The following is a 21,260-nucleotide window of genomic DNA, read 5'->3' as shown; positions in this document are numbered from 1 at the left end:
AGCACATTACAGAGTACATAGTCATGTCACTGACTGTCCTCAGAGGAGCTCACACTCTAATCTTACCATAGTCATAGTCTAATGGCCTACCATATTATTATTATTATGTATTTATATAGCACTGACATCTTCTGCAGCACATTACAGAGTACATAGTCATGTCACTGACTGTCCTCAGAGGAGCTCACACTCTAATCCTACCATAGTCATAGTCTATTGTCCTACCATATTATTATTATGTATTTATATAGCACTGATATCTTCTGCAGCACATTACAGAGTACATTGTCATGTCACTGACTGTCCTCAGAGGAGCTCACAATCTAATCCTACTATAGTCATAGTCTAATGTCCTACCATATTATTATTATGTATTTATATAGCACTGACATCTCCTGCAGCACATTACAGAGTCATGTCACTGACTGTCCTCAGGGGAGCTCACACTCTAATCCTACTATGGGTGGGTGGGTAAGTGTCAGCATTCACCCCTCCCCTGCATTAGCTGGTGGGCGTCAGCATTCACCCCTCCCCCGCATTACCTAGTGGGCGTCAGCATTCACCCCTCCCCCCGCATTACCTGGTGGGCGTCAGTATTCACCCCTCCCCCGCATTACCTAGTGGGCATCAGCATTCACCCCTCCCCCGCATTACCTAGTGGGCATCAGCATTCACCCCTCCCCCGCATTACCTGGTGGGCGTCAGCACTCACCCCTCCCCCGCATTACCTGGTGGGCGTCAGCACTCACCCCTCCCCCGCATTAGCTGGTGGGTGTCAGTATTCACCCCTCACCCGCATTACCTAGTAAGTGTCAGCATTACCTGGTGGGCGTCAGCATTCACCCCTCCCCCGCATTACCTAGTGGGCGTCAGCATTCACCCCTCCCCCGCATTACCTGGTAGGCGTCAGCACTCACCCCTCCCCCGCATTAGCTGGTGGGTGTCAGTATTCACCCCTCACCCGCATTACCTGGTAAGTGTCAGCATTACCTGGTGGGCGTCAGCATTCACCCCTCCCCCGCATTACCTAGTGGGCGTCAGCATTCACCCCTCCCCCGCATTACCTGGTAGGCGTCAGCACTCACCCCTCCCCCGCATTAGCTGGTGGGTGTCAGTAATCACCCCTCACCCGCATTACCTGGTAAGTGTCAGCATTACCTGGTGGGCGTCAGCACTCACCCCTCCCCCGCATTACCTGGTGGGCGTCAGCACTCACCCCTCCCCCGCATTAGCTGGTGGGTGTCAGTAATCACCCCTCACCCGCATTACCTGGTAAGTGTCAGCATTACCTGGTGGGCGTCAGCATTCACCCCTCCCCCACATTACCTGGTAGGCGTCAGCACTCACCCCTCCCCCGCATTAGCTGGTGGGTGTCAGTATTCACCCCTCACCCGCATTACCTGGTAGGTGTCAGCACTCACCCCTCCCCCGCATTACCTGGTGGGCGTCAGTATTCACGTCTCTCCCGCATTACCTGGTGGGCGTCAGCACTCACGCCTGAAGATCGGGCTCCAGGCACTCCAGGGGGAAGTGTCACTGAAGAGGTCTCTGCACTGGACTCGGAATTCTTCAACATCTTTTATCTGGTAGTTTGTCTGTCCCTCCAGCAGGCGGCGCACCTGAGGGTAAAATATCATCACACAAAGAAGAGTCAGTGTAATGATGAGAATTGTATTCCATGTGTGTATTGCGTTGTCACACATGACCTACAGGGGGGGAAGAATCTGCCTCCTAATTATATCTTTGTAATCATCCAATATAAAACAAACTTTTCTCCACCCCCGAGGAGCAGCTGCAATGTCCCTCCCCCTTCAGTGCTCTGCCCCGCCCCCAAAGAAACTATACAGCCAGAATCTGTTGAGAAACTCCCATTATATTTTGTCACTTACATGAAAAAACAACAGTGCCAAAAAATATTACCAGAATAATGGTGGAATATCTACACAGTATGCAGCACAGCAAATAAATAACACCGGTCTGCTTCATCTATTGAGTATAAACATGCTGTACAGGCTGACATGTTTCAGGCCACAGCTCAGCCCCTAGTCACAGCCTAACATATCGCCCAGGCTATAAATGCTAAACCCCGCCCACTATCAGGCATGGCTGAGCGCACAGAAAGGTCACTACTGTGGGGCGATGTTCTCATGCAGCACCCTTACCCTGGTGTCCAGCTGCAGGAGGTACAAGAGGCTGTTATTTGCAGTTTCTTAATAAAGGTTGTTTATTAAACATCTTCCAGCTCCTCCCTTCAGTGCAAATCTGTTCCATAGTATTCTCAGCACATCTCACTCAAGAATAAAAGGAGAAAATGGACACAAGGACTCTAGAAAATCAGGAGAATGAGTGCCTCACACAATGTCCACATAGTGGATGCTGTCCCCATTTAGCGAGCGCTAGAGATGTCGGTGAACGGTTCCTGAACCCTTCACCCTGTACTACTTCCGGGTCGCTATGACCAGTAGTAGTACGGCTGCGCTGGGCCGGTGTAATGTCAGATATAGCAGCCCGGAAGCAGCATTCCTCACTGAGTATTGCGCATGCTCAGTGGGAAGTTAGACATTATTTACCTGAAATATCTCCGCTTCCGCACCACGTACACTCCCGAAATTTTCAGGGGAGGGAGGGGACCCCCAGATCTAGCTCTGTGTCGAATTGCAGCCCCCTAGCCCCGCTAGTTCCCGAGATAGGTTTGCTGCAATCAGTCTCGGGAACCAGCGGGTCTCGGGGGCTGCAATTCGGCACAGAGCTAGATCTGGCGGTCCCCTCCCTCCCCTGAAAATTTCGGGGGTGTACGTGGTGCGGAAGCGGAGATATTTATGACGTTTTACGTGGCTGCACAATGTAATTGTAATGGGACAGCCTGATCCGCGCAGCCGCGGGGAGCCGGGCACTTCCGGGTTGCGCTCCACGGCCGCATCTCTAGTAAAGAAGGATGGACGCATGCGTTCCAAGGGTCGCATGGGGCGGACGCGTACGGACGTACGTCAGACGCGTACGTACACGCGTACTGTTTATGCGTCCAAGCGGCAGGCGACCCGGAAATGACGCGGACAGAGGGTATATAGGGACTTCCGGTCCGCGGCTGCACGCCGGTTATAGCGTGAGTTTCTGGCAACAGGCTGTGTCTCTGCCTGCTCTGTATAGTTCCGCAGTAGTTTGTATCTTGAGTGCTCCTGGCTAGTCACTGTGCTGTTATCCATCTGCAGCCTCCAGAGTGCTAGTTAGCCACTGTGATAACCTGAACCTGACCTCCTGTGTATGACCCGGCTTGCATTAGACCACCCATCTGCCTAATCCCTTTAACCCGTCCGTGTCCTCCTGTGTATGACTCGGCTCGGACTAGACTATCCGTCCAAACCTCGCGCCCCCTAGGGGGAACTCGGGTCAGCGGTGACCGTTCCGTCACCCGACCGTTACATTATAACCGGCCCCAAATTACTTATCTATAGCATGGAGGCTATGCAACGGCAGATAGACCAGTTGGCCGAAGCAATCAAGGGCCTTGCCGACATGGTTACCCCGATAGTTCAGGCGCAGGCTGCCGCCCAGGCCCAGGCGCAAGCCCAAGCAGCCGCACAGGCTGCAATACAAGCGCAAGCTGCAGCCACTCCTCTTGATATGGCCATTGACATGGAAGGGACTGCACCTGTCGCCCCACGGGGCGAGCCGCCTGCTCCCGCACCGGCTGGGCATCCCCCTGTGGAGCAAGCCCAGGAGCCCAAGCTTCCCCTTCCCGAAAAGTTCTCTGGGGACCGGGGCTCCTTTAACAATTTCATGAACTCTTGCCGCATGTACTTCTATGTGAGGCCCAGGGCCACAGGGTCAGAGAGGCAAAGGGTGGCTTTAGTGATCTCCCTGCTCCAGGGGGATCCGCAGGCATGGGCTTTCAGTCTCCCACAGGGGCATCCTGCCCTCACCTCGGTAGAGGAGTTCTTCCAGGCCATGAGCATCCTCTATTCTGACCCAGATGTCACTACCACTGCGGCACACAAACTCCGAGGTCTCCGGCAGGGAAAAAACACTGCGGAGGTCTATGCCTCAGAATTTAGGAGATGGTCCGTGGTCTCCCAGTGGAATGACCCCGCTCTGTTAGATCAGTTCATTCATGGGTTGACGGAAACCGTGAAGGACCACCTGATTAATTACCTGCCTCCCGCAACACTGGATGAGGCCATTACCCTCACCATCAGGGTGGACCGGCGGCTACGCCAAAGACGGCTAGAACGCAGCGGAGCTGCTGCTGCGGTTCCTGTACTGGTGGAAACAGCGACTCCGGCTGGAGACGTTGATGAACCCATGCAGATCGGGTCCTCCAAGCTCTCCTCTGCTGAAAGATCCCGGAGACGGACCCAGGGTCTTTGCCTTTACTGCGGAGGAGCAGGTCACATGGTCCGAACCTGTCCAGAGAAGAAGTCGGGAAACTTCAAAGCCTAGGTGGATCTGAGGAAGTTCATCTAGGCGGGCAGGTAATTCCTCCAAAGGAACCACGGTTTCTGCTACCGTTCTCTCTGGGTTGGCAGGGCAAAGAGGTCACGGGGCAAGCATTTGTGGATAGCGGGGCTGCAGGGAATTTCCTGGATGTGGACTTGGCCAGGAGGTTGAATATCCCGTCCTTGCCCTTGACTAGACCCATACAGGTTACCGCCATCGATGACTCCCCCCTGCAACTGGTGACGCCGGTAGCGGTAACCCCAGAGCTGCATTTGAACATAGGGGTTCTGCATGCGGAAAAGATCACCTTCTTCTTATTGAGGATGCCCTCTACCACACTGGTACTAGGATTACCCTGGTTAAGACAGCACAATCCCACGTTGGATTGGCGATCGGGGCAACTAGTCAGCTGGTCTGACTCCTGTCACAAGGACTGTCTAACGGCGCTGCCTCTGCTCAGTACACAACTGAACCTGCAGCAGGTGCCAGAAGCCTATAGACAGTTTGCGGACGTGTTCTCTCCGCGGGCTGCAGACGAGTTACCCCCGCATCGGCCGTATGACTGCCCGATCGATCTACTCCCTGGAACTATGCCTCCGCGGGGGCATCTGTATAGCTTGACTGGTCCTGAAAGGGTAGCCATGAGGGAATACATCCAGGAGAATTTGGAAAAGGGGTTCCTCCAGCCATCTACTTCTCCGGCCGGGGCGGGCTTCTTTTTCGTAGAAAAGAAGGACGGGGGTCTCCGACCCTGCATTGATTACAGGGGACTGAACCGGATAACGGTGAAAAACCGGTACCCGCTGCCTCTAATAGACGATCTGTTCGCTCAAGTCTCGGGGGCACGGTTGTTCTCCAAGTTGGATCTGAGGGGGGCCTACAACCTCATCCGTATCCGCCAGGGCGACGAATGGAAGACTGCATTTAATACTCATGATGGGCATTACGAGTATTTGGTGATGCCCTTTGGCCTTTGTAATGCTCCTGCAGTCTTCCAGGAGTTTGTGAACGACGTCTTTCGGGATTTCCTGGGGAGGTTTGTCATAGTTTACCTGGATGACATCCTGATCTACTCCCCAACCCTCGCGGAACACCGGGATCATGTTCGAGCCGTCCTGCAGAAACTGAGAGAGAACCGGTTGTACGCCAAACTCGAGAAATGTGCCTTTGAGGTATCTCAAGTACCGTTCCTGGGATATATTATCTCCAGCTCGGGCTTAACGATGGACCCGGCAAAGGTCTCAGCGGTCCTCAGTTGGCCACAACCGAGCACCTTGAAGGGCCTGCAGAGATTCCTGGGGTTCACCAACTTTTATAGGAGGTTTATTCGAGGGTTCTCCCTCAAGGTGGCACCCCTAACGGATTTGACCAAAAAAGGGGCCGATCCCTCCCGATGGACTCCTCAGGCCCAACTTGCCTTTAAGACCTTGAAGGAGGCGTTTTGCTCAGCTCCTGTCCTAGTACACCCGGACATTACTCGGGCCTTTATTGTTGAAGTGGACGCTTCCGAGATTGGTGTAGGTGCGGTCCTCTCTCAATTTGCAGGCGCGCCCGAGGAGTTGCATCCCTGCGCTTTCCTCTCGAGGAAGTTCTCTTCCGCTGAGCGGAACTACGACATCGGGAATCGAGAGCTGTTAGGAGTAAAATGGGCTCTGGAGGAGTGGAGGCAGTGGTTAGAGGGGTCAGCATTCCCAGTTACGGTGTACACAGATCACAAAAATCTGGAGTACATTGAGTCGGCGAAAAGGTTGAGTCCAAGGCAGGCCCGGTGGGCGTTATTTTTTTCTAGATTCAGATTTACCATCACTTACAAACCAGGCTCGAAGAACGTGAAGGCGGATGCCTTGTCACGATGCTTCAGCCCGGAAGCCCCTGAGAATCAGGTCCCCGAATCTATAGTGCCTGCACATTGTATTTCAGCTGCTGCTACTAACCCCCTGCTTGAGGAAGATCTCATGTGTCTTCTGTCTTCTCTTCAAGGTGATGCTCCTCCGGGGAAGCCTGCGGATTGCCTTTACGTGCCGCCACAGTGGAGATTCAAGGTGCTCCAGCAGTTCCACGACAATAAAACTGTGGGTCATCCAGGAAAAACAAAGACCCATGAACTCCTAACCCGCTGGGTGTGGTGGCCCTCCCTATCACGAGATGTGAAGGCCTATGTTGGTTCTTGTCCCGTTTGTGCCCGCAGTAAAGTGCCCCGCACGGCCCCAAGCGGTTATCTCCAACCCCTCCCAACCCCTTCCCGGCCCTGGACGGACATATCCATGGATTTTGTGGTGGATTTACCTGTCTCCAAAGGGTTCACGGTCATCTGGGTCGTGGTTGACCGCTTTAGTAAGATGTCCCACTTCATTCCCTTGAATAAATTACCCTCTGCTAAAGAACTGGCTGATCTGTTTATTACTAACATTTTTCGTCTCCATGGGGCTCCGGAGAGAATTGTTTCAGATCGAGGTGTCCAGTTTGTCTCTCAGTTCTGGCGTTCATTTTGTGCTCGCTTGGGTATCACACTGTCATTTTCCTCTGGATTCCACCCCGAGACGAATGGCCAGACTGAGAGAATAAACCAGAATTTGGAACAGTACCTACGGTGTTATGTGGCTGGGAATCAAGGGGAATGGGCGTCTTACTTACCATTTGCAGAATTCGCCATCAACAACGCGGTGAGTTCATCTACGGGCATGTCGCCATTCCAGGTGGTCATGGGTATGAATCCAAAATTCTCTCCCTTGTCGGGACCACCTTCCGACTCTCCTATAATAGAGGACTGGGTGACTCACATGGCGGAGGTATGGGACAAAGTTCGGGAGAACTTGGGAAGGGCCACCAAGAAGCAGAAACACTTCTCGGACAGGTTTAGGTCTCAGGAACCAATGTTCGGTCCAGGGGATCTGGTGTGGGTGTCAACAAAGAACATCCCATTGAAACAACCGACACCTAAGTTGGGGCCACGGTACATTGGGCCGTTTCCTATTTTAAAGCGGATTAACAACGTCGCTTACAGAGTCAAGTTACCTGATTCATTGAAAGTGGGAAATTCGTTCCATGTGTCACTGCTTAAGTCTGCGAAAGATTTCCGAACCTCCGCCACCCCCCCACCTCCTGTAACTGTACAGGGAGAGACTGAGTTTGAGGTGGAGAGGGTTTTGGATTCAAGGAAGGTTAGGAACTCATTGCAATATTTAATTGAATGGAAGGGATACGGGCCAGAGGAGCGACGGTGGATTCCGGCTCGGCAGGTACATGCTCGGGACTTGGTCCGGGAGTTTCACACCAAGTTCCCCCACAAACCGAAAATTGAGTGCCCAGGGGTCACTCCTCAGGGGGGGGGTAGTGTAATGGGACAGCCTGATCCGCGCAGCCGCGGGGAGCCGGGCACTTCCGGGTTGCGCTCCACGGCCGCATCTCTAGTAAAGAAGGATGGACGCATGCGTTCCAAGGGTCGCATGGGGCGGACGCGTACGGACGTACGTCAGACGCGTACGTACACGCGTACTGTTTATGCGTCCAAGCGGCAGGCGACCCGGAAATGACGCGGACAGAGGGTATATAGGGACTTCCGGTCCGCGGCTGCACGCCGGTTATAGCGTGAGTTTCTGGCAACAGGCTGTGTCTCTGCCTGCTCTGTATAGTTCCGCAGTAGTTTGTATCTTGAGTGCTCCTGGCTAGTCACTGTGCTGTTATCCATCTGCAGCCTCCAGAGTGCTAGTTAGCCACTGTGATAACCTGAACCTGACCTCCTGTGTATGACCCGGCTTGCATTAGACCACCCATCTGCCTAATCCCTTAACCTGAACTTGACCTCCTGTGTATGACCCGGCTTGCATTAGACCACCCATCTGCCTAATCCCTTTAACCCGTCCGTGTCCTCCTGTGTATGACTCGGCTCGGACTAGACTATCCGTCCAAACCTCGCGCCCCCTAGGGGGAACTCGGGTCAGCGGTGACCGTTCCGTCACCCGACCGTTACAGTAATGGGGCGCAGGCTCCAACTGCGCATGCGGGGCTGCAAAATGTGCAGGGCTGCAATTTCTGACATCACACCGGCGGTGCGCGTCCTTGATTGCACGCCTGTTGCCGGGCACTTTCTGCACATGTGCGTGACGTTATAAGTGATGCGCACCGCCGGCCCAGTGCAGCCGTACTACTACTGTTCATAGCGGCCCTCAAGTATTATGGCCACTTTGAGATTCGCGGCCGAACTGTTTGCTCACATCTCTAGCGAGCGCCATTTGCGCAATCACATGAAAATGCGCACAAAGGTGTGAGATAGAGTACTTCTTTAGGTTCCCAGCCTCACTTGAAAAAACAAGAAAATATTCTGTCAGTCCCAAAACCAGTCACTCTCCGCCCACAGGAAAAAGTTGTCTTCCCCTGGAGAGGGCGCCATAAAAACTACACAGCAAGTTCACTTTACAGTCATGGTTCCCTAGAGGGAGCCCCATAAACCCTAAACCAGAGCTAGATCATATACCTCCAAGATCTGCTACAAGGAATATTGGTAAGGGGGTTCATGGACTAGAAAACCAGAACTCCCCCCCCCCCCCCTACCCCCCAGTCATAAATTCCTTCTGACCGGGTAACAGAAATTACTTTTAGGCTACTTTCACAATGGGACGTTGCGTTTTGATGCGACGTCAAAGTCGCACCGCAAGCTTACAACGCAACGTCCCTAAAAAGTTGTAACGCAACTTAATGCCCGTTATCGTCACATACAGTAGAGCATACAAGCAATAAAAAGTATGCTTCCAAGTCACTACTGAGCATGTGCAAACAGTCTAACGCAGCTAATAACATGTATAACGCACAGCATGGAGCACTGTCTAATAACGCCACACGTTACACACAACGCAACGTGTGCACTGCGAATGTCGCACAGACTTAGCATTGCTGACTGCGTTAGTCCACGTTAAACTATTTTCTAATGTGCGACTTTAACGTCACACTGTGAAAGAGGCCTTAATTCACATTGGGATAAAAGAATATTCACTTAGTCATGTTACTAAATGCATCAGTTTTCTGTCAATGCCGGCCATGTCAAAATGATCAGCCAATTATTAGATATGATTTGAGTGTGGCTGAACCACCCCGTGTGTGCTGCATCTTCCTGCACCAAGGTCTGCAATGGAATATCTCAATGGACCTGTTTTTGGATTGTAAGTATAGTAGAGAATGGCAGGAATACGCCTTTATCATTCTCTGCGGGTTCCGATCAACTGACGCCGAGACAATTTCAGTTATTTCATATTCTTTCCTGCCTGTCATGACAAAGGGGTGGAGAAGGGTCCTGTAGCAGACACAGCCCATCTCCCCTTACAATCTCCACCCTCCAGTGGAGAAAGGGTTAAATCCTGCTGGACACAGGCTGTGGGGGAGAGAGCCCAGCCATCCATACACCATCACAGATTGGCTGTGTTATCCATGGACGTCTATCCAGTGTCCACACAACTTTCCTGGACTTTATATCTTGTTATTGGAATTCCAAAGGACATACAGTAACTTGACACAGTGCTCAGACTATTATAATAATTCCTTATTTTCACGTTTAAAGTGGATCCGAGATAAACGTTTACTCATTGCATAATTGTGTTCCTTACATATAGTTTATAGGGCATTCCCCAAGCCAAATCCTTTTTTTGGGGGGGGGGGTTAATACTCTAATTCCCTATAAACTAAACAAGCCTCACCCACAGTTTTTTCAGAGAGCCTTGGCACTGTAGCAAGGGCTTATGGGAGCTCAGTCTGGGCAGGAGGAGGTTACTAGCCAGAGATTTCAGTGGCAGAGGGAAGGAGGGAGGAGGGTAGGATGAGGGCTGGAGATGCTATCAGCTTGTTTGTGTAAAGATGACAAACAGAACATGGCTGCCTTCATTGTAACACAGGAACAAATGCTGAAGCTGTTTGCAGCTAGATTTGCTGTGTAAACTATCTGAACTTTCGATAAGATATATAGACAAGTTACTTGCTAGAGTTAGTTTTTAATCCCTTATTATTTAACTGTATCAATCTGTCTCAATTGTTGTATTTCGTCTATGCATTATTTTTCTTATAAAATAAACCATTAAAAATATTGTTTGTCTAAGTGCTTGTTCTAAATATCTGAAAGCTCTGAAAAGGTTCACGTTCTCTCTAAGAGAGACGTTACCATAACCAGTTTTATTTATATGGTTAGTTTTGCTATCTCTAGAAAGGTTTTGAATTAACCCTTTTCCTACAGGATTTAGCTAGAGTTAGACTCAGCGTATTCGCATGCTTTATTGTGGATTGGTGGCAGCGACCTGGTCTCTATATGAGATCATGGATTGTATCGATTGTACAGTATATACAATTGAAATTGGACTGTGTGTGGATGCACCAACCAATCCAAAAAGTTACCTTGCCTGCAGTGCTGACTGCCGTCAGAATGGTAAACCTCGGCAAAGGGAACAGGAATTGGAGGGTGTCTGTGCATACGTCACAGATGCTGCATGACCTGCACTGACCACCAGGGGGCCCTGATGAGAGGATTCACTTTTCTGATATCTTATCGTTTATTGGTGAGTGTATGACGGTAATAGGTCTACACGTGTGACCAGGGGTAAGACCTGGGTTTTTTTTGTAGTGCAAATGATATAAACAAATATGCTGCTGTTCACCTGATACTACAGAACATTCTCCTAATCCCCCGAGGAGCATTTCACCCAATCACTGCCTCTAGGCCCTCTACCAGCTCCTCCCCTTCAGGGCACTGCCCCTCCCATTCAGTGCACTTCCCCTCCTCCCACAGATTGTGTACCAGAATCTGCTAAGAGTGCTCCTTTATATCCTGTTACTGATAAGTTGTTACAGAACCTTCCTTCCGCCCCTGAGGAATAGCTCTTTCAATCACTGCAAATTCCTATGGGCCCTTTGGGCCCTTTCCATACACCACTATGGGACACCACCCTTTCCCTATTCCCTCATCCCAGCACACCACCCCACCTGCCCCAGCACAGCACACTGCAGCCATCAGCAGACATGCTGTTACAACTTCAGAGATACGTTTACCATGGAAGTAAGAGAACCTCTGATTTCTGGGGGCGTGGCTTGTGTATAATGGTGGCAGACATGTTATGTGGACGGGCCCTAGAAGTGATGGAGGGAAGCTTATGCAGTAACCCGACCACGGCACACCAAGTGCAGGGCCAGAAGATCCACCTCAGCCAATGGGCGGAGAACCTCTGATTTCTGGGGGCGTGGCATGTGTATAGCGGTGGCAGACATGTTATGTAGCGGGTCCTAGAAGTTATGGAGGTTAGCTTATGTTGGGTCCTCCTCCTCTCTGGGCTGCCTGCAGTAATCCGGCCACACCACACCAAGTGCAGGGCCAGAAGATCCACCTCAGCCAATGGGCGGAGAACCTCTGATTTCTGGGGGTGTGGCTTGTGTATAATGGTGGCAGACATGTTATGTGGACGGGCCCTAGAAGTGATGGAGGGAAGCTTATGCAGTAACCCGACCACAGCACACCAAGTGCAGGGCTAGAAGATCCAGCCCAGCCAATGGGCGGAGAACCTCTGATTTCTGGGGGCGTGGCTTGTGTATAGCGGTGGCAGACATGTTATGTGGCGGGTCCTAGAAGTTATGGAGGTTAGCTTATGTTGGGTCCTCCTCCTCTCTGGGCTGCCTGCTGTAATCCGGCAACACCACACCAAGTGCAGGGCCAGAAGATCCACCTCAGCCAATGGGCGGAGAACCTCTGATTTCTGGGGGCGTGGCTTGTGTGTAGCGGTGGCAGACCTGTTATGTAGCGGGTCCTAGAAGTGATGGAGGGAAGCTTATGTTGGGTCCTCCTCCTCTCTGGGCTACCTGCAGTAATCCGGCCACACCACACCAAGTGCAGGGCTAGAAGATCCACCTCAGCCAATGGGCGGAGAACCTCTGATTTCTGGGGGTGTGGCTTGTGTATAGCGGTGGCAGACATGTTATGTGGCGGGTCCTAGAAGTGATGGAGGTTAGCTTATGTTGGGTCCTTCTCCTCTCTGGGCTACCTGCAGTAACCCGACCACAGCACACCAAGTGCAGGGCCAGAAGATCCACCTCAGCCAATGGGCGGAGAACCTCTGATTTCTGGGGGTGTGGCTTGTGTATAGTGGTGGCAGACATGTTATGTAGCGGGTCCTAGAAGTGATGGAGGGAAACTTATGTTGGGTCCTCCTCCTCTCTGGGCTGCCTGCAGTAACCCGACCACACCAAGTGCAGGGCTAGAAGATCCAGCCCAGCCAATGGGCGGAGAACCTCTGATATCTGGGGGCGTGGCTTGTGTATAGTGGTGGCAGACCTGTTATGTAGCGGGTCCTAGAAGTGATGGAGGTTAGCTTATGTTGGGTCCTTCTCCTCTCTGGGCTACCTGCAGTAACCCGACCACGGCACACCAAGTGCAGGGCCAGAAGATCCACCTCAGCCAATGGGCGGAGAACCTCTGATTTCTGGGGGTGTGGCATGTGTATAGCGGTGGCAGACATGTTATGTGGCGGGTCCTAGAAGTTATGGAGGTTAGCTTATGTTGGGTTCCTCCTCCTCTCTGGGCTGCCTGCTGTAACCCGGCCACACCAAGTGCAGGGCTAGAAGATCCAGCCCAGGCAATGGGCGGAGAACCTCTGATATCTGGGGGGCGTGGCTTGTGTATAGCGGTGGCAGACATGTTATGTGGCGGGTCCTAGAAGTGATGGAGGGAAGCTTATGTTGGGTCCTCCTCCTCTCTGGGCTGCCTGCAGTAACCCGACCACACCAAGTGCAGGGCTAGAAGATCCAGCCCAGCCAATGGGCGGAGAACCTCTGATATCTGGGGGCGTGGCTTGTGTATAGTGGTGGCAGACCTGTTATGTAGCGGGTCCTAGAAGTGATGGAGGTTAGCTTATGTTGGGTCCTCCTCCTCTCTGGGCTGCCTGCAGTAACCCGACCACGGCACACCAAGTGCAGGGCCAGAAGATCCACCTCAGCCAATGGGCGGAGAACCTCTGATTTCTGGGGGTGTGGCATGTGTATAGCGGTGGCAGACATGTTATGTGGCGGGTCCTAGAAGTTATGGAGGTTAGCTTATGTTGGGTTCCTCCTCCTCTCTGGGCTGCCTGCTGTAACCCGGCCACACCAAGTGCAGGGCTAGAAGATCCAGCCCAGCCAATGGGCGGAGAACCTCTGATATCTGGGGGCGTGGCTTGTGTATAGTGGTGGCAGACCTGTTATGTAGCGGGTCCTAGAAGTGATGGAGGTTAGCTTATGTTGGGTCCTCCTCCTCTCTGGGCTGCCTGCAGTAATCCGGCCACACCACACCAAGTGCAGGGCCAGAAGATCCACCTCAGCCAATGGGCGGAGAACCTCTGATTTCTGGGGGCGTGGCATGTGTATAGCGGTGGCAGACCTGTTATGTAGCGGGTCCTAGAAGTGATGGAGGGAAGCTTATGTTGGGTCCTCCTCCTCTCTGGGCTGCCTGCAGTAATCCGGCTGCAGTATCTGGTGGATTGTCTATTGTGGTTCATCTGATATTAAGCAGCAAGTGTCAGTTTTTAAAAGTTCCATTTTTTTTTCTTTTCCCTCTAGTTTGTTTTGCAGCAGGCAATTGGCTAGGGGGAGGGACTAGCTGCAACAGGAGGTATTTGGTCAGCTTCAGGACTCAGTACTGAGCTTGCTCAGTCTGTGGCTTGCTCACTAAGTGGCTGCGACACAAGTGGCATAGGCGTTAAAAACAGGCGTTACAACACAGGCACAAAGAGAGTGGTGAGAGGAAGTAGGGAAGGACTAAAAAAAAAAACAAAAAAAAAACCTTCAATCAATATTGCGTTTTTTTGCATTGGTTAGAATGTGCTAGGCACGTTGTGGTGTAGTCTTTAAATTTTGAGGACTCCACCCCAACTTCACTCACTCCACCTCCACTCCTCCACCCCTCCCGCCCCTCCTCCTCCCCTCCTCCCCCCTCCCGCCCCCTCCTCCCCCTCCCCACCCTTCTCCTCCCCTCACTCCCCACACTCCCCAACTTTACTTACTCTCCCTTTCCTCCTCCCCAGCTACACTCAATCTCCCGTTTCATCTTTTACCGCCACAGTTTACTTTAAATAACATTTCCCCACACAATAGTCATTATGTTGGACAATGCTGTACAGTGTACATCCTGCAACATGTATGCATGCCTTGATCAGCGGATTGAGGGTGTTTACTGTTGCCCTGGGTGTGTGCGTGTTGCTCAGTTAAAAGCCGGAAGTCGCAGAGCTAAATAAGCATCTCGCAACACTGAGAAGCATACACAACATGGAGAAGAGCTTGGATCTCACGATCCAGACACTGGATGGAACCGTTGAAGATGAGGAGGGTGGAGTACAGCCGGACCAAGAAGCAGAGGCAGCCGCTAGTTGGGTCACAGTTAGAAGGGGTAGGGGAAAAAGTGGCAGGGAGGCTAGTCCCGAGTTGTCCCTCACTAATAAGTATGCTTGTTTGCGTAATATTGGGGAGGATGATTCAGGAGTAGCAATGCTGCAGCAGGATATGCTCCTTAGCAACCAAGGGGCAGACTGCAGTAACGAGAAAGGGAATAGGAGTGCAGCTAAGGCTAGACAGGTACTGGTGGTAGGGGATTCAATTATTATGCGCACAGATAGGGTAATCTGTCGAAGAAACCGCGAATGCCGTACAGTCTGTTGCCTCCCGGGTGCTCGGGTTCGGCATGTAGCGGAAAGAATTGACAGATTACTGGGTGGGGCTGGGGAAGACCCGGCTGTCATGGTACACATTGGCACCAATGACAAAGTTAGTGGGAGATGGAAGGTCCTCAAAAATGATTTTCAGGTACTTGGAGATAAACTTAAAGCAAGGACCTCCAAGGTGGTGTTTTCTGAAATACTGCCAGTGCCACGTGCTACATCTGAGAGACAGAGGGAGCTTAGGGAGTTAAATAAGTGGCTGAGAAATTGGTGTAGGAAGGAAGGGTTTGGGTTCCTGGAGAACTGGGCAGACTTTGCAGTCGGCTACAGGTTCTACAGCAGGGATGGGCTGCACCTTAATGGGGAGGGTGCAGCTGCATTGGGGAGAAGATGGCTAAATGGTTGGAGGAGATTTTAAACTAGGATCTGGGGGGAGGCGGGAGGATAAAGTCTCAATACGTAGACAAGATGAGGTAAAAAGACAGTGGGAGCCTAACATTATGGGGGGTGGAGAGGGGGGTGGGGACAGTATAAAGATGAAGTAGGTTGGTAAAACTTCAAGTAGCCCATTTCATGTAAACAAAATTGGTAAATGTGGTGGTAAAAATATAAAGTGCATGGTAACTAGAGATGGGCCGAACGGTTCGCCGGCGAACGGTTCCCGGCAAACTTCGGTGGTTCGCGTTCGCCTCCCGCAGGCGAACGTTTCCGGAAGTTCGGTTCGCCCCACAATGCACTATGAGGGTCAACTTTGACCCTCTACATCACAGTCAGCAGGCCCAGTGTAGCCAATTAGGCTACACTAGCCCCTGGAGCCCCACCCCCCTTATATAAAGCAGGCAGCGGCGGCCATTACGGCCACTCGTGTGCCTGCATTAGAGAGAGTAGGGCGAGCTGCTGTCTGTCTCTCATAGGGAAAGATTAGTTAGGCTTAGCTTTTCCTGGCTGCATACCTGTTCTGTTCAGTGAGACCACTGCATACCTGTTCAGTGATCCTGCCACTGCATACCTGTTCTGTGAACCCACCCACCACTGCATACCTGTTCTGTGAACCCACCCACCACTGCATACCTGTTCAGTGATCCTGCCACTGCATACCTGTTCTGTGAACCCACCACTGCATTCCTGTTCAGTGACCCTGCCACTGCATACCTGTTCTGTGAACCCACCACTGCATACCTGTTCAGTGATCCTGCCACTGCATACCTGTTCTGTGAACCCACCCACCACTGCATACCTGTTCAGTGATCCTGCCACTGCATACCTGTTCTGTGAACCCACCCACCACTGCATACCTGTTCAGTGATCCTGCCACTGCATACCTGTTCTGTGAACCCACCCACCACTGCATACCTGTTCAGTGATCCTGCCACTGCATACCTGTTCTGTGAACCCACCCACCACTGCATACCTGTTCAGTGATCCTGCCACTGCATACCTGTTCTGTGAACCCACCCACCACTGCATACCTGTTCAGTGATCCTGCCACTGCATACCTGTTCTGTGAACCCACCACTGCATACCTGTTCAGTGATCCTGCCACTGCATACCTGTTCTGTGAACCCACCACTGCATACCTGTTCTGTGAACCCACCCACCACTGCATACCTGTTCAGTGATCCTGCCACTGCATACCTGTTCTGTGAACCCACCACTGCATACCTGTTCTGTGAACCCACTACTGCATACCTGTTCTGTTCAGTGGACCCGCCACTGTATACCTGTTTAGTGAACCCGCCACTGCATACCTGTTGTGTTCAGTGAGCCCGCCACTGCATACCTGTTCTGTTCAGTGGACCCGCCACTGTATACCTGTTTAGTGAACCCGCCACTGCATACCTGTTGTGTTCAGTGAACCTGCCACTGCATACCTGTTCTGTGAACCCGCCACTGTATACCTGTTCTGTTCAGTGAACCCGCCACTGTATACCTGTTCAGTGAACCCGCCACTGCATACCTGTTGTGTTCAGTGAACCCGCCACTGCATTCCTGTTCTGTTCAGTGGACCCGCCACTGTATACCTGTTTAGTGAACCCGCCACTGCATACCTGTTGTGTTCAGTGAACCTGCCACTGCATACCTGTTGTGTGAACCTGCCACTGTATACCTGTTCTGTTCAGTGAACCCGCCACTGCATACCTGTTCAGTGAACCCGCCACTGCATACCTGTTCTGTTCAGTGGACCCGCCACTGTATACCTGTTTAGTAGTGAACCTTAATTACACTACCTGATTGATGTATACACATGCAAGATGTTTGAAAGCACTTTAGGCCTGTCATTTAGCATTCAATGTGATTTCTGCCCTTAAAACGCTGCTTTGCGTCAAATCCAGATTTTTCCCGGGGACTTTTGGCCTGTATCCCACTCCGCCATGCCCCCCTCCAGGTGTTAGACCCCTTGAAACATCTTTTCCATCACTTTTGTGGCCAGCATAATTATTTTTTTTTTTAAAGTTCGCATCCCCATTGAAGCCTATTGCGGTTCGCGAACTTTAACGCGAACCGAACCTTCCGCGGAAGTTCGCGAACCCGGTTCGCGAACCTAAAATCGGAGGTTCGGCCCAACTCTAATGGTAACCAATGCTCGGAGCCTTGCAAATAAAATAGACGAACCAGAGTTCATTCTGAATGACAAAGGCTATGACATTGTGGGAATAACCGAGACATGGATGGATGAAAGCCACGACTGGATAGCTAATTTAAAAGGATACAATGTGTTTAGGAGGGATAGAACAGGGAAAAAAGGTGGAGGGGTTTGTCTCTTTGTTAAGAATTCTCTTACAGCTGTCCTCAACGATGAGATGGAGGAAGATTGCGAAGATGTGGAGTCCGTTTGGGTAAATATTCATGGTGGAAATAAAAGTTGCCAATTGCTTATTGGGGTATGCTACAGGCCACCTCTTATTAATGAAGCTGCAGAACTGCGATTACTACAGCAGATTGAAAAAGCTGCAAGTAAAAACGAGGTCATAATTATGGGCGACTTCAACTTTCCAGACATTGACTGGGGTATTGAGGCTACCCATTCTGGTAAAAGCAGCAGATTTCTGGCAGCACTACAGGACAATTACTTGACTCAAATGGTAACGGAACCAACTAGGGGGAATGCGTTACTGGATCTGATCATTTCTAATAGACCAGATAATGTATCAAATGTGCAGGTTCAAGAACATTTGGGAAATAGTGATCACAACATGATAACGTTTGATCTGGTGACTGATAGGCCACGGGGCAGCGGGACCACTAAAACTATGAATTTTAGAAAAGCAAAGTTCAATCAAATTAGGCAGGCACTAAGTTTGGTGAACTGGGATAATGTACTACAAGGGGAAGACACTGAAGGGAAATGGCAAGCTTTTAAACTTATACTCAATCAATACTGTAGTATGTATATCCCATATGGAAACAAAATGTCTAGGAATAAAAAAAGGCCTCTATGGATGAATAGAAAGGTTAGAGATAAAATGAAGAGGAAAAATAATGCCTATAAGGTCCTAAAACAGGAGGGGACCGAGGATGCACTAAGCAATTATAAGGAGTGCAATAAAAATTGTAAAAAAGAAATTAGGCTGGCAAAGATCGAAGCTGAAAATCAAATCGCTAGGGATATCAAATCTAACCCAAAAAAGTTTTACAAGTACATTAACTCTAAAAAAAGAAAGGTTGACTGTATAGGACTCCTAAAGGATGAGGGGGGGGCGACTCAATGGTGGATGACCAAGGTAAGGCAGAGTTATTAAATGCTTTCTTTGCTTCTGTCTTCACAAAGGAAACAGCACTGTTGCAAATTACAGAGGCGGAAGAGTCTCAATCTTCCAACTGTAATATTAAATACTTAACGCAGGAAGAAGTGAAGGCAAGACTAAATTAAAAATAGACAAGGCACCTGGCCCGGATGGCATGCATCCTCGGGTCCTAAGGGAATTAAGTTCAGTTATAGATAAACCCCTTTATCTTATCTTTTGTGACTCTCTTGCAACTGCCAGAGTCCCAGTGGATTGGCGTACAGCCCACGTTTTCCCATTATTTAGGAAGGGCAAAAAATCAGATCCAGGAAATTATAGAGCTTAACATCAGTTGTATGCAAACTATTTGAGGGGTTACTAAGAGATACTATACATGACTTCATAGTAGAAAATATTCTTATTTCTCAGCATCAACATGGGTTTACTAAAGACAGGTCCTGTTTGATTAACATGCTCAGCTTTTATGAGGTAGTGAATGCTAATATGGATATTGGGAATGCTGTAGATGTGATATACTTGGACTTTGCAAAGGCCTTCGACACTGTTCCCCACAAAAGTCAGGATGCAAGGACTGGGGAAGAGTCTGTGTTCATGGATAGGGAACAGGCTAATGGACAGAAAACAAAGAGTTGTGGTCAATGGATCGTACTCAAAATGGGAGACTGTTAGCAGTGGGGTCCCACAGGGGTCTGTTCTGGGTCCAGTGCTCTTCAATTTATTTATTAATGACCTAGTAGATGCAGTAGTGAGCAATGTTGCTATTTTTGCAGATGATACAAAATTGTGCAGAATCATCAACTCTCAGCAAGATAGTGTCATATTGCAACAGGATCTGGATAGGATGGCTATATGGGCACATACATGGCAGATGTAATTCAATGTTGACAAATGTAAGGTCATGCATTTTGGACGTACTAATGGTCTAGCACCATACAAAATAAATGGGATACAGTTGGGGACATCAAACTTGGAGAAGGACTTAGGAGTACTCATTGACAACAAGTTAAATAATCGTACTCAATGCCAAGCAGCTGCAGCTAAAGCTAACAAAATTTTGGGATGCATTAAAAGGGAAATAAAAACTCGAGATGCTAGCATAATATTGCCCCTGTTTAACTCTCTAGTAAGGCCACATCTGGAATATGGAATTCAGTTCTGGGCACCACATTACAAAAAAGATATTGCAGTTTTAGAGCAGGTGCAGAGACGAGCAACAAAATTGATGCGTGGGATGGAAGGTCTCACTTATCGAGAAAGGTTAGATAAACTGGGTTTATTTAGTCTAGAGAAAAGACGCCTTAGAGGGGATCTAATTAACATGTATAAATACATCAGAGGGCAATATAATACCTTTGCGGATGAGCTTTTTGTCCCTAGGCCTTCTCAAAGGACTAGAGGACATGATCTGCGCATGGAGGAAAAACGTTTTAGCCATTTATTTAGGAAAGGGTTCTTTACAGTTAGAGTGATTAAGATGTGGAATGCATTGCCACAGGAAGTCGTTATGGCAAACTCTATACCTGCATTTAAAGGGGGCTTAGATGCTTTCCTTGCGTTGAAAGACATCCATGGCTACAATTACTAGGTAAGGCAGAATGATGTTGATCCAGGGATTTTATCTGATTGCCATCTGGAGTCGGGAAGGAATTTTTCCCTTTAGGGGCTAATTGGACCATGCCTTGTAAGGGTTCTTTCGCCTTCCTCTGGATCAACAGGGATATGTGAGGGAGCAGGCTGGTGTTGTACTTTATACTGGTTGAACTCGATGGACGTATGTCTTTTTTCGACCAAAATAACTATGTAACTATGTAACACACCAAGTGCAGGGCCAGAAGATCCACCTCAGCCAATGGGCGGAGAACCTCTGATTTCTGGGGGCGTGGCTTGTGTATAGTGGTGGGAGACATGTTATGTGGCGGGTCCTAGAAGTGATGGAGGGAAGCTTATGTTGGGTCCTCCTCCTCTTTGGACTATCTGCAGTAATCCGGCCACACCATACCAAGCGCAGGGCTAGAAGATCCAGCCCAGCCAATGGGCGGAGAACCTCTGATTTCTGGGGGCGTGGCTTGTGTATAGTGGTGGCAGACATGTTATGTGGCGGGTCCTAGAAGTGACGGAGGGAAGCTTATGTTGGGTCCTCCTCCTCTCTGGGCTACCTGCAGTAACCTGGCCACCAGGGCCGGGACAAGGTCCTCCAGCACCCAAGGCTGAGACACCAAAGTGTGCCCCTCCATCCCTCCCACCCCAGCCATCACACACTGATTGCTATTAGACTAAGAGGGCCACAGGGCCCACAACCTCCCCAACACCTTAATATCTAGTTATCTGGCTTGCAGTCACTGCCATGTATCCCCTTTTCTTATTTCTTTCTGCTTCAAACACAATTAGGAATGACAGCTGAATGAATTCTGCGTCCCCTCCTACACTG

At 50.3% G+C, this 21,260-nt stretch overlaps 1 protein-coding gene across 3 annotated transcripts in view; it reads right to left on the bottom strand.

Moving 5' to 3' along the window:
• The window catches only part of LOC137544871 (interleukin-12 subunit beta-like), an 86,232-nt gene that overhangs the window by 14,369 nt on the left and 50,603 nt on the right, over positions 1-21,260 (bottom strand). For all 3 annotated transcript variants that reach the window (XM_068265969.1, XM_068265973.1, XM_068265975.1), the window contains one exon: positions 1,475-1,619. In XM_068265969.1, the coding sequence (XP_068122070.1) occupies positions 1,485-1,619 (135 nt within the window). In that variant the 3' untranslated portion in view covers positions 1,475-1,484. The remainder of the gene's footprint in view (positions 1-1,474; positions 1,620-21,260) is intronic.

Source organism: Hyperolius riggenbachi, chromosome 1 (genome assembly GCF_040937935.1).
Source record: "Hyperolius riggenbachi isolate aHypRig1 chromosome 1, aHypRig1.pri, whole genome shotgun sequence".
Classification (NCBI taxonomy): domain Eukaryota; kingdom Metazoa; phylum Chordata; class Amphibia; order Anura; family Hyperoliidae; genus Hyperolius; species Hyperolius riggenbachi.
The sequence above is the reverse complement of the archived record's forward strand: the minus strand, read 5'-3'. Positions and strand labels throughout refer to the sequence as shown.